This window comes from Ctenocephalides felis, unplaced genomic scaffold (assembly GCF_003426905.1).
Source record: "Ctenocephalides felis isolate EL2017-DRISC unplaced genomic scaffold, ASM342690v1 CF-g0.4_SCAFFOLD_00845, whole genome shotgun sequence".
NCBI classification, from domain to species: domain Eukaryota; kingdom Metazoa; phylum Arthropoda; class Insecta; order Siphonaptera; family Pulicidae; genus Ctenocephalides; species Ctenocephalides felis.
This window is the reverse complement of record NW_020536999.1, coordinates 90,762,344-90,776,110: the sequence shown is the minus strand read 5'-3', so window position 1 is coordinate 90,776,110 and position 13,767 is coordinate 90,762,344. Positions and strand designations below refer to the sequence as shown.

The 13,767-nt window shown below is 32.4% G+C and overlaps 1 protein-coding gene across 1 annotated transcript in view; it reads right to left on the bottom strand.

Moving 5' to 3' along the window:
* Positions 1-4,233: 4,233 nt before the first annotated feature.
* The window catches only part of LOC113363438 (BMP-binding endothelial regulator protein-like), a 35,147-nt gene continuing 25,613 nt past the window's right edge, over positions 4,234-13,767 (bottom strand). The window contains exons 6-16 of the mRNA XM_026605942.1: positions 13,154-13,330; positions 7,718-7,927; positions 7,388-7,648; positions 7,216-7,325; positions 6,936-7,152; positions 6,362-6,874; positions 6,092-6,229; positions 5,902-6,030; positions 5,541-5,833; positions 4,838-5,467; positions 4,234-4,352 (exon numbers count right to left, since the gene is read on the bottom strand). Coding sequence (XP_026461727.1) covers positions 5,045-5,467; positions 5,541-5,833; positions 5,902-6,030; positions 6,092-6,229; positions 6,362-6,874; positions 6,936-7,152; positions 7,216-7,325; positions 7,388-7,648; positions 7,718-7,927; positions 13,154-13,330 — 2,471 coding nt within the window. The 3' untranslated portion in view covers positions 4,234-4,352; positions 4,838-5,044. The remainder of the gene's footprint in view (positions 4,353-4,837; positions 5,468-5,540; positions 5,834-5,901; positions 6,031-6,091; positions 6,230-6,361; positions 6,875-6,935; positions 7,153-7,215; positions 7,326-7,387; positions 7,649-7,717; positions 7,928-13,153; positions 13,331-13,767) is intronic.

The following is a 13,767-nucleotide window of genomic DNA, read 5'->3' as shown; positions in this document are numbered from 1 at the left end:
TTTTTTGGAGTCTCGTGTCCTTTACAAGGTAGAGCCCAATAATCATATGAGTACATATTGTCTTAGAGCATAAAAAACATAAATTCCGGTACTCTTATAATAAAAAAAGTGTTTAATTTAATGTGAATTATAAATAAATATATTTTTTATATATATAAGCATAAATATATAGTGAGACTTATTAAATTTTACACATTATACACAAGAATTTGATTAAAAAATTAATTTATAGTAAGTGTGACTTATTACAATGCATACATAACTTATAAAATAATTAATATAATTTATCTGAGATGCAAACGTCCAACTATTTTAATTAAAACTACTTATCAATTATCAAAATAATCAAAAATTTGGTTTCGATTAAAATTTGAGAGTACAAAAATTACATCTAACTGGTAACTAATATATTTACAAGCGATACTCATATTTTTTAATTTATGGCACGATTGTAATAATACATCGAATAATAAATTTTAATAATATATATAATCTGAGAAGTCGAATATAAAAAAAGTAATAAATAAAAAAATATTGTTGTACGTAAACTTAATAATATATAAAGTAAGTAGTACTTATTGTATTTTATGTATTTAGTTAGTTAGAATCTATGTAATAGAATCACAATGCATCACCTAGTTTTAAATATAATTTATAAATAATTATATATATATATATATATATATATATATATACGAGTATAACAAATGTATTCTGAGTGGATAAATAGATATTCATTTGGAAATATGAACAAACAACACTCTTTTTTGCACTAATTTATTAAATAATAATTTTCACAAACGTTTCGAGACTAGGTTTGTCTCATCATCAGTGTGTTATAATTTAAAATTTGAAATTTGGAAACCTAAATTAGCATTATGTGTTATCCGTTACACACAAACCTAGTCTCGAAACGTTTGTGAAAATTATTATTTAATAAATTAGTGCACAAAAGAGTGTTGTTTTTCATATTCCCAAATAATATATATACGATATATATATATATATATATATATATATATATATATATATATATATATTGTATATATATATAATCATTTAAATTTTTGAATATTTCAATATAAGAATTATAGTTAAAGAACATTTTGCACGATTTATAAAAAAAGACTATCTAAAGTTTTATTGATTTAGCAATACGAGTTGTGTTAGGGTGGTCCTTAATATGGATATTTTTCGAAATTTTTTTGCTGCCAGGATCTCAAATGCTTCCAAATTTATAAAAGAAAATTCTCTGAAAGTTTTAACTCTTAATATTGACTTTAAGATAGTCCGTACTCCAACCAAAGCTTCTTATGGGTAAAATTCAATTTGATTTTTTAGAATTTTATAACTTAGCGACAAGTGAATCAAAATTTTGAAAATAACATTGTATTTGCTTATTTTGACAATATATAAAAAATTGCAATAAAAATTTGATATATTTTTTAAAATAAGTATTTACCTAGGAAGAAAAACCAAAAAAATTTGGTTGGAGTGCGGACTATCTTAAAGTTATAATATTAAAAGCTAAAACTTTCATAGGATTTTGTTTTATCAATTTGGAAGCATTTAAACCCCTGGGAGCAAAAAAATTTAAAAACATCCATATTAAGGACCACCCTGATATATTTATATATTTATTTGTAATAAGATATTTGATAATATTAAAAATAATCTTCAATACACATTTTAACTTCAAACATCAAATTTTAGAGGCTAATTTTTGGATAAAATGAAAATGCTATGTTACGGGTCTATATTCGTATCAATTGGTAGTCAGGAACTACTAAAAATCTGTATTTTTGTGTTTGATCAGGCGTTTTACACATAAAACCTAACTTCACATATGTGTTAAGAATGAGACAACATGAATTTGCACTTATGATAAAATTTTTATTTGAAACTTGGAGGTTAGGTTTTATGTGTAAAACGCTGGAACGCTCGCAAATATGTAGATTTTTAACAAATCGTGACTACCAATTGATACGAATATAGACCCGTAACATAGCATTTTCTTTTCCTTTTTTTTAGCATAGCAACTTATAGGAATATAGACCTGTAGAATAGCCTTACCATAACATTTCTGTATTATCCGAGAATTGAACCCTTAAAACGATAAAATTATATTATAGTATAGCGGGGTTCAAAGGTCCGCAAGTTAAAAGGTCTACCACCAATATTTCAATAACAAGTAAAGTTAAAAATTTTTCACCAAAAATATTTAAAGGGCAAAAATTTATAAAGGGCAAAAGATGTATAACCAGCCATAACCTTGATTCTTACAACTTTGCTATCAGAAAATAAACAGCAAATGTTTAAAAATCCAAAACAAAATTTTTTCCCTTGTTAGTCTTTTTGGTCGTGAGCACTGTTGTTTAGTTTACGAGACCTCAATATAATTTTTAAGAATACGTTATTTAATTGTTTTGTAACACATATTGTTAGTTTTAAGTTAGATTCAACAGTTTTTCATATAACCTCTATAAAAGCTTGCACCTGGGTGGGGTAAAAAGGACCAACTGAACCTTTACTCTTGCAAAGGTGTAAACAATTAAAAAAGTAAAAAGTTAGCAAAAGCAATTTTACAAGAGATAAATTAAATAAATAGTTATTCCAACTCTGCTGATGAGTATTTCTAAACAAAACACTAGATCAAGGTTATATACAGTGTTATCTCAGGAAAAAATGTACCCATGAAATTTACATTTTGCATTGGTTGAATATTGTAGCTATTATTTCGTAAAATCCCTTTAAAATTAAAAATTAGACATTGGACCTGTTTGGCCCCTGGTTGTACATGTTACCCAGCCTATGGGGTAAAAAAGACCAGGTTACAATTTTTTGAAAAACAGCAAAAAAATACATTTCTACACTGATGAATTAGCTGGTAGTTTTACTGAGCATGGTCAGATAGTTGTTTGTTTGATCTGTGTTATAATGTAGATTGGACAAGATTTTTTCTTAAAGTCAAATTCGACCTTTGTGCCCCGCCCTACCCTATAATTTTAATTTATTAAATTATCAAATATCTTATTGCCATTTTAAAAGTTGAAAAATCTATCAATCTATCTATTTATTGTCGAGAAATTGTTTGCAAAAAGCTATTCATATGAATTTATCAAAAACTTTTATACAATTAAATATTGAGATCTATTAAGGAAATATTATTAATATTAATTTAAATATGTATAAGTTTTTAATATATATACATGTTATTAATACTAGAATTAAGAGTATGATAAAAAAAATTGAGCTAACTATGTAATTTTGTGTGTAATACTTTATATACAGAATTAAAATTAATAAAAATTAAGTAATACTATAATTATATTGTAATTGTTGCTACTTAAAATAATAAATACTATATAAATATAAACGTACACATAGTAAGTGTTTTTGTTATTAAATCTAGTTTTAATGGTGACTAGGAAAAATTCCTATAAATTTTACAATTAAGTAATATATTTAATTTAAAAAGATGTTTGCAATCGATTGATAATATTGTAAGACTTGAATACATTTATACAACCAAAGAAAATCATCCCAGTAAGAAAGAAAAGTTAAAATAACGTAGCACAGAAGAAACGTCGTTACGTTGTGATGGTTACGTTATTAATACGTTTAGTTGTAACCTTTAATCGGCTTGAACGTAGATGCTTCGGTTTTGTTCGTTACGTGGCAGCTACGTTACAAGGTTTCATAGATTAATCAAACAAAATGGACGGTTTTAAGATTCATACCTTTTAACTATATTTTATTTAATTGGTTGTAAAACAAATTTATTTGAATAGTAGTTTAGTTATATTAAAACCTCAGCAGAAAATAAGATGCATCGTCTAATGATGTTACAATAGTAGCAATCGATTATAAACACACGATATAATATATATATATATATATATATATATATATATATTATATATATATATATATAATATGTATAATTAGAAAAGTATATATATAATCACTATCAATGTCTACAATAAATTTAGTCATTACATATTTTATATTTAAAGCTATGAATTAAATTAATTTAAAACTTAATTAAAATTTATAATATAGACAATGATAACAATTACATACAATATAAATATATATATATATATATATATATATATAAATATCATTTCTAATAGAGTCCCGGAGGAGGGTGCTTTCGCCTCTTACCTGCTCCTTCGCTAGGCAACAAGTGCTCCCTCAAAGCAAGTTCATAAGCCATTTGAAGTGAAACATCTCTGGGTTCATAAGATGATTGCATGACACGTCTGTCATGTTTGGCAGTACGGCCATTAGGTGTCACCAACGTTGCATAAGGCTGCAGTTTGCGTCTCCGCTGTTGGTTTTTGTGCCACCTGAATAAGAGGAAAGTAATTGATAAAAACCAGGGCAGAAAATGATAATTTATATTTATTAATTTTTTAAATTTTAGAATTCAAAAGACAAATATTTGATTTCTAAAAAAACACGAGTGCTTGCCATGTCGTCCGAACCTAACACAACGCTTTCCTATACAGTTTCTCCAGTTTTTACTTAGGTTTGGATATGCATGGTAAGCGTTACTTCAATATTTTATTTAACAAATGTTTCTAACTTTAGTTTCATTGTTATGAGCAGAACTAAAAGTATCATTTGTACAATGATTATAAAGAAACGCCCCGACCGATCTTTACCAAAAACTAACCACCAGCTGATAACTTTTGGCAACGTTTTTTTATAACGTTTTTGAATTTTGAAAATCTGTTCAGGAGTTTCTACAAAAATGTCGTCAGAACATATTTTGATAAACCAATATTAAAACAATTAAATAATCTTCCCAGGTATCATTTATTGCCTGTACCTGTCCATTTGTAGTTCATGCTGCACCACACTGCTGTCCTTCCTCTCGCATCCCGTGATGTTCTTCCACTGGACAGCAGGTGCTGCTCCCAACCTGGCACAAGACCTGGCATAAGCCATAAAAGCTGCACAATGACAACCAACAATAACAGTGGACATCTTAAAATCCCTGTCACTCTGCTGTCTACCCACATGCCAATCATTCACATCACTGTTCTTCCTCGGATCTCATAAAATCCCTCAAAATATCACCACTTGTAAATATACCGCCATGGGTTGTAACGCGTTTGGTGACAATGTCATCATCGTTGGTAAACAGACGTCTGTTGACAGTCCTGACAGTGGAGCTGTCGTCGGTTAGAAGTTTGAAACTGTTTTTGAGTATTGACTCAGTCAATATTGTTCTGTCACTTGTACCCTGGTTAATGGTGAATGGTGATGTTGGTGTGCTGATTTCTTCGTCGGAGATGCTGAAGTTGTCGTCGGATGACGGGTTGTCCAGATGGGATCGGGTTACTCGGCTGAGTTCCAGAGTGTGAGAGTCGAGGCGGGCTTGGCATTCGCAGACGTCTTGAGTGCAGGCGGAGATGAAGTTCTGGGGATTCAAACGACTATCGCAACCTCCAAATAACTAGAAAAAAAACAGATACACATATGTTGCCATCTACTGCAGTATTTTTCTTTTTTGTATCATTTTCCCTCACCTCGCTATCCTTTAACAATCTGCACTGCAAATTAGCCTGCTTTCTCATCCTTTTGTCACATTTGAAATCCTGATACCAAAAGTAATCATTTGACAAATCTTGCTTGGATTTATTCTTTCCATTCCCTTGTTGTTTATTTTTCTTCTGCTTATTCACAGAAGTCTTCTTCCCTTGCTGAGGCTTTTGTGGAAACCGAGGGATCGACGAACAAGCTTTTTTGCCGCCAACTCGCCAGGATTCGGCAAACTTGTGGATGTCTATCTCTTGAGCGGGCTGAGAATCGATGGACGATTCTAAAGGAAACATAGCAGATATAAAATATTAATTATGGTAATCATATATTAGATATGATTGGACTTACCTCCTCGACTGATCAAATCATCTCGTCCGATGGAATTGAAATTGCCGCAAAGTCCGCACAACTTTCCTTTGTAGTCGGTCGAAGCAGAAACTTCTAAAAAGCTTACGCCGTCCCAGAGTAATGATATTCCTGCAAAAAACAATAATAATAATAAATTAAATATGTAAAGGATTTAAATAAAATTACTCACCAATATTTGTATCCACTTTAATATTGCCTTCAGTCTTCTCAATGCTCAATCTATCTGGCATGAAAAATGGTAATTCAACTCGTTTCCCATTTACCTTGACTCTCTGTCTTCTGCCCAAATTCACTTTCAAATCATCTCCTGAAACGAACAAATTAACTTGTATAATTGCTAACAAAATTATTTACAGTCCATAACCTGGTTAATAAATTGGATCAACATTGAATAGTCTACAAAATAGTCCTTGAACAACTAGATATTAATTTCTTTTACCTATTCTGAGTGTTATAGTTCTTGTCCAAGCCGAAGCAGTCATGATATAAGCATCTCCATCCCTTCTTGACACTTTATGAGACAACCTGACTTTCTGTCCACTTTTAGTAGTAGAATCATTTTCATTCAAACGATCCAATTTTGCACCTCCAGAACTCTTTCCCAATTTTTGTTTCTTCACATCATCTCTTTTAAATCTTTCAAGACCAAAATTTTCATCTCTATTTGTTAGAATCAAATCATCCGTAGAAGAATTGTTGATCAAAATTGTGTCCACAAGGTCTCTTCGTGTTCTAGTATCAGGTTTTTTATTCTCCTTACGTCTCTTGACGCGCCACAAAAGTCTACGCGTGCCCCCATTAGTGACTCGTATAGAAAAAGCGCCTAAGCCTCCAGATGTACTGTTGGAGCAGTCTGCTGCTAGTAGATATTTACAAGACCCTCTGTGTGAGAAGAAGGCACCATCAAAAGTTCTGTAATGAGGGTCTCCAAATACTGTACAGACACCATCATCTACAAAAAACAGAACCATCAGAATTGGTTAAAAACCATTAATCTATATTCTTCTATTTACTTTCTACGCATTGGTGACAACATTGTCCAGGTCTTCTCATGAGTCTCTGTCCTGGTGGGCATATAGCAAATGCACTGGCGCCTCCTTGAAATGTAGCTCCTCCGTTTTGTGGAATGGCACCCATTGGAGTCTTCGGACAACGTTCCATAGCACAACGGATTTCACCACTTCTACACTGGCAAGATTTGCAAGCGTCCAGTTTCCACGAATCACCATCCTGAGGAAGAATTAATGATGGAAATCAATTGGTTATGATAGATTTATATTTATGCATATATACCTTGTATGTTTTTCCTTGGAATGTACAACTTCTTTTAACTTTCTCAGCTGGTGGACATCTTGGACAGCACATCGAGTTCAATCCATCATCATGTAACATTGCTAAGGGTCCTTACAAAAAAAAATCAAATTATATATATATATTCCTATTTCATAAAAAAATTTCCTCCTACCTGTGTTTCCACCAACCACCTTTCCCAAAACGCTAGCACCTCCTCCCATTCCAGAAAATTTGACTAGTTTCGTGGCTCCTGCACTTCCAGGAGCCCCTAACATCATAGCAGGCACCTGCACCTCCTGTCTGCACTCCAAAACTGGACAAGTAACCCTTTGGCATATGGAAGTCCCGTTGATACAAGTGCAGTTGCTGCAGGGATCAGCATCGAAAGAAGTTCCATGGGAATGGTAGGCGGTGTTGAAGAGACAAGAAGTTGCTGGAGGAAAAATAGATTGATAACAGGTGATTTTAACCAGATGTAGGGCTATTTCTTTCATTCACCAACCTTGTTTATCCATGAGGAGTCTCGCCTTCTCGCACTTGGGGCAGCATTCTCCGGGTGTTCTGATCTGGTTTCTAGGTGGACACTGGAGCACCGGGCAGGCTTTCTTGGAGCATGTAAGGCGTCCTCCAGAGCAGCTGCACCTCAAACAAGGGTCTTCGGGGGTTGTCACATCTCTGCCCTCCGTCACTTGCTGTCCATTGATCACACAACCTAAAAAAGATAGTAGATTGAGGAAGATGATTAGGCAGATAGTGGTATAAGTTAAAAATCACATATATACATATACAAAGATAAAAGATTACAAAATAGGAAGAATTGAACTTGGATTCCAAATTTACATTAGTAAGTGAAAACGGATATCACTGCTACATGATGTCAGAGTTTGAATAAAATAAGTCAATCAAATTCTTGAAATATTTATCGGAGAATAAAATATGGTCAAAATCGGTTAGGGCATACACTGTGTATGTCCTGGCGCCGTTCGTTGAATAAATTTTTATAATTGATCCTTTTTTCGTAGGCCTATAATATTTTAGAGTATTCATTTAGACCATGAACATTATCACTCCGTTACAATGTTTCACTTTCTATCATTGACTACTAAAAAAACGACCTGGCTGATCTTCACCAAAAACTAATCAGCAAGTTGCACATTTGATATCTTTTGATCAGTTCTTGAATTCTCAAAATCAAGAACACGATTTTTGACGAGAACGTTGACGCAAACTCTTGCACTTTTCTGCTAATTTAGAAAAAACGGCTCGACCGATCATCTCGTAAAATCGATCAGCACGAGTCTTTATTGATTTTGATCAAATGAATTGAATAGATTTTGGGAAAACGTCAAATTTTCTCTTACACACATACTTTGTGCCAATTTCAGTGTCAAACGATTCAGACTGATTTGAAGAAAAAAATCAGATAATCCATACTTTATGGCAAAATTATCACTTGTCCTTCAGTAATTTAAAATCATTATCCTGGTTATCTCTTTTCCCCTCAAAGCCACTTCACCCAAACCGAATAAATCATTTATTTGTAAGAACCTTAGGATCATTATCATGTGGGGGGTCCTTTTTTCAGCATCTTCATCTTCTTCTTCTCGTCCTGTATCATTATTTCAATTTTCATGTCCATCAAAAAAGAAACAATCGTCGATGAGATGATAAATAATTTCGAAGGGGGCTCCACGCCGAGATAAATATTAGAAGATGAAATGATGTCGTTAAAATAATTACACGGGGAACCCCCGCAACGCGCTGTTGCCGTAATTGAGGTAATGATGGCTTATTTAGATACATACACACACATATATATATACACCTAAGTCTGTTTTTACACGGTCTTTTTGTACACGGTTTTGATATAACACGGTTTGAAAATTGAATATTTTTAATTTTTTTACACGAATTTATTCCATTTAGCACGATTTGAAATTTTATGTACCTAAATTTTTTTTGTCAAATCAAATTTTTGCGAAGTATGTTCATATCACAAAAAAGTATTTGTGAAAGAAAAAAGTCCGAAACCATCGATAGTATCGATAATTTGCGAACACTAGCTTAAAGATTTTAGTGAATTCCCCTTTAGCGCGTACAAACAATTTTTACTGGTCAAAGCAAATGTGAATAGCACTAATTTAATTCTTGTTCTTAACAATTCTTGTTTTTCACCAATTTTAATAGGTTTTAGAGATTAGGAACAAATCACCCATTTTTGTATAAGATCAATGTCTTTTTTTACACGTTTTTTTTTTACACGGCTTCTTCTGGAACCAATCTCCGTGTAAAAACTGACTTAGGTATATATATATATATATATATATATATATATATAAATAATTATTATTGAGAGGGCAACCCAGTGGTCGACCACTATATATATTTAATTCGGTGCTTCGTCCGAAGGCAGGTACATGATCCAAGTATTTTTTAACAGCGACCAGAATTACATGTTCTATTCTAGTATTATTATTGAGAGGACAACCCAGTGGTCAACCGCTATATATATTTAATTAGGTACTCCATAGTTCCATAGTATTATTATTGAGAGGGCAACCCAATGGTCAATCACTATTCTTTTTTATGTGTAGACTATATTTACTAGATATGTATAAGTAACATTGTTGGCGTATATGTGTTGCAGCAATGCCTACGAAAAGCGATATTCACTTAAGATCATATTTGAGATCTAGTGCACCTCAAGTGGGAATTTGATATCATACTGCTTGATATCAAGCTGGCGGATGTTAGATCAAATCCGGGAGTAGTTGATATTAGTTACATCACTACTGACGCATCAGCCAAGTTGACTTAATAAGAGTTATAGATATTGCCTTTACCCATCGCAATGCAGAGTCACAAAAATAGTTTTTTTTAATTATAACAATATTTCTATCAAAGTGGAAACTGATGTTACTACTGCATGATGACCGAATCGTCCTGTTGATGCCTGCACTACTTTACCCTATCTCTTGCAATTTTTAAACCATTCGATTAACATGAATGAAGTATACGGGAGATTTGTACAAGATTAAATAATTTTATAATAATTAAATAATTTACAAGTTTTACTAACAAACAAGTCCCTAGAGCAACTCGATATACTCTAACGCTTTTCTTTTTATGTGTAGACTTTATATAAATATTAGATATGTATATCTAATAGTGTTGGTATATATGTCGTTGTTGCAGCAATGCCCAAAAAAGCGATTTTTACTTAAAATTATATTTGAGATTTATGATCTATTTAATATCGTACTGCTTGATATCGAGCTGGCCGATGTGGAATTAAATCCGAGAGTAGTCTGTGTTTACACCACGACATCACGACTGACACATCAGCCAACTTTTGACGTTTCAAAAAAAATATATTCTGTTGCCTTTACCCAACGCAGTCCACACTCACAAAAATAGCTTTTTTAATTATAACAATATTTCTATCAAAGTGGAAACTGATGTCACTATTGCATGATGTCAGGTTGTCCGAGTCGCCCTGTTGCCAGTGCATTACTTTACTCTATCCGTTGTAATTTTTGAAGCATTCGATTAATATGAATGAACTATACGGGAGATTTGTGCAAGATAAAATAATTTACAAGTTTTACTAACAAAAAGTCCCTAAAGCAACTCGATATACTCTAATACTATATATAAATATTAGATATGTATATCTAATAGTGTTGGCGTATATGTTGTTGTTGTAGCAATGCCCACGAAAAGTGATTTTAACCTAAAATTATATTTGAGATCTATAACCATTTGATATCATACTGCTTGATATCGAGCTGGCCGATGTTGGATCAAATCTAATTAACCAGTAAAAACCCTTGTAGAGGAGACTGGGTACGGTTGTACCATACCTATGCTGATTTTAAGATAGGGTCCAAAGAGAGAAAGATAAAGTATGCTTATCTATAAGTTCCTAAAATTGCAAATTGAATCCTATACATATAAAGTACTTGACAGCAATAACTTAAAAAGTTATCTACCTGCATGAATATTTGTGACTTCTAACCTATTTGATATCATACTGCTTGATATCGAGCTAGCCGATGTTGGATCAAATCTAACTAACCAGTCAAATAGGGGAGACTGGGTACGGTTGAACCATACATATGCTGATATTAAGATAGGGTCCAAAGGGAGAAAGATAAAGTATGTTTGTTGGAACAAGTTTATAAAATTGCAAATCGAATTGAAAAAGTACAGTGAAAAAAGTACTTAAAGTTATCCACCTACCTAAATATTTGTAACTTTTAAACCATTCGATTAATATAGATGATGTATTCGGCGAATTTGTTGTGAATTAAATAATCTACAATATTGTCTAATATTATAATGCCCTGCAGCAACTCTGCATACTCATAAAATACTATGAAAATTAAAAATACATACAAATGACAAAAATATATGTATATCTGTATATACAAATGTATGTTTGTATACGTACAGGTGTATGTATGTATGCATACATACATATATATGTATGTATGAATACGTACATATATATGTATGTATGAATACGTACATATATATGTATGTATGTATACATACATATATATGTATGTATGTATACATACATATATATGTATGGATGTATACATACGTATATGTATGTACATATATAAATATTTTCGATAATGAAGACCTCCCAAGAGAGAAGAAATTGAAAAACAAAAGATGAAGATTTTTTAGAACGTTTTTTCTTTGCTTTTAAATTCATTCATTCATTTTATTTTTTATTTATTTTAAGATTTTTTGTTCGGTCCGAACATTCTTTTGTTTTTTCATCGTCTCGGAGATAATTCTAATAAATCTTTTTTCTTCTCTTTTGGAATCAGTGAATCATTTATAAAACATATATATGGTGGAAATAATAATGATGTTTAACACGATTTCTCGCTTAATACGCCACTTTACATTGATCGCTGCACTTTGACATGTATTGCATCTCTTTGAATTATTTTGATCTTACTTAACTTTCTTTTTTGAAGTTTTGGTCTCATCTTTCCCTTTCTATTACAATTTATGAGTATACAGAGTTGCTCTAGGGTGTATTGTTGTTAGAAAAAATTTTAGATCAATTAATTTTGTACAAGCTTCCTGAACACATCATTCATATTAATCGAATGGTTTAAAAGTTATAATGCATACAACAAATAGTAGCGAGTTAATTTACGGTTGAAGTTGCAGCACTACAACGCATTTTTAAGTAAACCGAGTTGCTCTAGAACATTATGGTAAAAGATAATCTTATAGATAATCTTATTTTCTACAAATCTCTCTCACACATCATCCATATTAATCGAACGGTTCAAAAGTTACAAGAGAAACAGTAAATAAATGCATAGGCTCTTACGAACCATATAAATTTACGGTTTAAAATTTTCTGTTTTCCAATGCGTTTTTAAAGTATACCGAGTTGCTCTAGAGCATTATGGAAAAACACAATCTTATAGATAATTTCTCTATCTACAAATCCCTCTCACACATAATGTGTTGCAGAAATGCCCAAGAAAAGCGATATTTACTTAAGATTATATTTGAGATCTAGTGAACCTCAAGTGGGAATTTGATATCATACTGCTTGATATCGAGCTGGCCGATGTTCAATTAAATCCCAGAGTAGGTTGTGTTAGCACACGTTCTTAACCATTACATCACCACTGACAAATCAGCCAAGTTGACTTTCTAAGAGTTAAAGATATTCTATTGCCTTCATTCATCGCAGTGCACACTCATGAAAAGTTTTTTTTTTAATTTTAAATAAATTTTTAACCAAGTGGAACCTGATGTCATTACTGCATGATGTCAAGTAGTCCGAATCGGCCTGTTGATACGTGCACTACTTTTCCCTATCTCTTGTCCATATCAATCGAACAGGTGAAATGTTACAAGACACAAAAACTGCAAAATAATTCATCCAGTTACTCACCGTCACAAGTGGGGCAGCACTCCCCTTCCTTGGGGGGCCGTGGGTTCTCGCAGGGCGTGTAACAGGTGACCCTCGAAGAAGTGACGACCCCTGCCTCGCAAGACAGGGACACGCAGGGGTCCTTTTTGTCTCGCCAGGAGGAGTCGCTGAGGTAACGGGCCCCCTCGTAAGTGCACCCTGGAAAAATATATAAATTGAGTAAAATAAAAAAAAAATTGGGTAAAACAAATACTAATGGGCAATTCTGCCATAATAGAGCCTATTACATAGTGTTGTCATGGCAACACCATCTTATGCTTGTTTATTAATAGTGAAAATTGTGATACCTGCATCATCGCCGATTCTACCTTGCATGTTTATATGTAAAATACGTCTGCTAAATAGACACGTTCACAATTTTCACTGCCAATAAACAAGCACAGGATAGCGTTGCCATGACAACGCTATGTTATGAGCTATATTGTGGCAGAATTACCCCATAAATTTGTATTCGTCTTTTTGAAATCTTTACAGTGTTATGTCGCATGCCCAAAAGTGTTGCCAATTGGCAAGTTGCTCTTTTAGACAAATTTAAGCTTTAACGAACTTTAACATTATCTTATATTAAAAAGTAA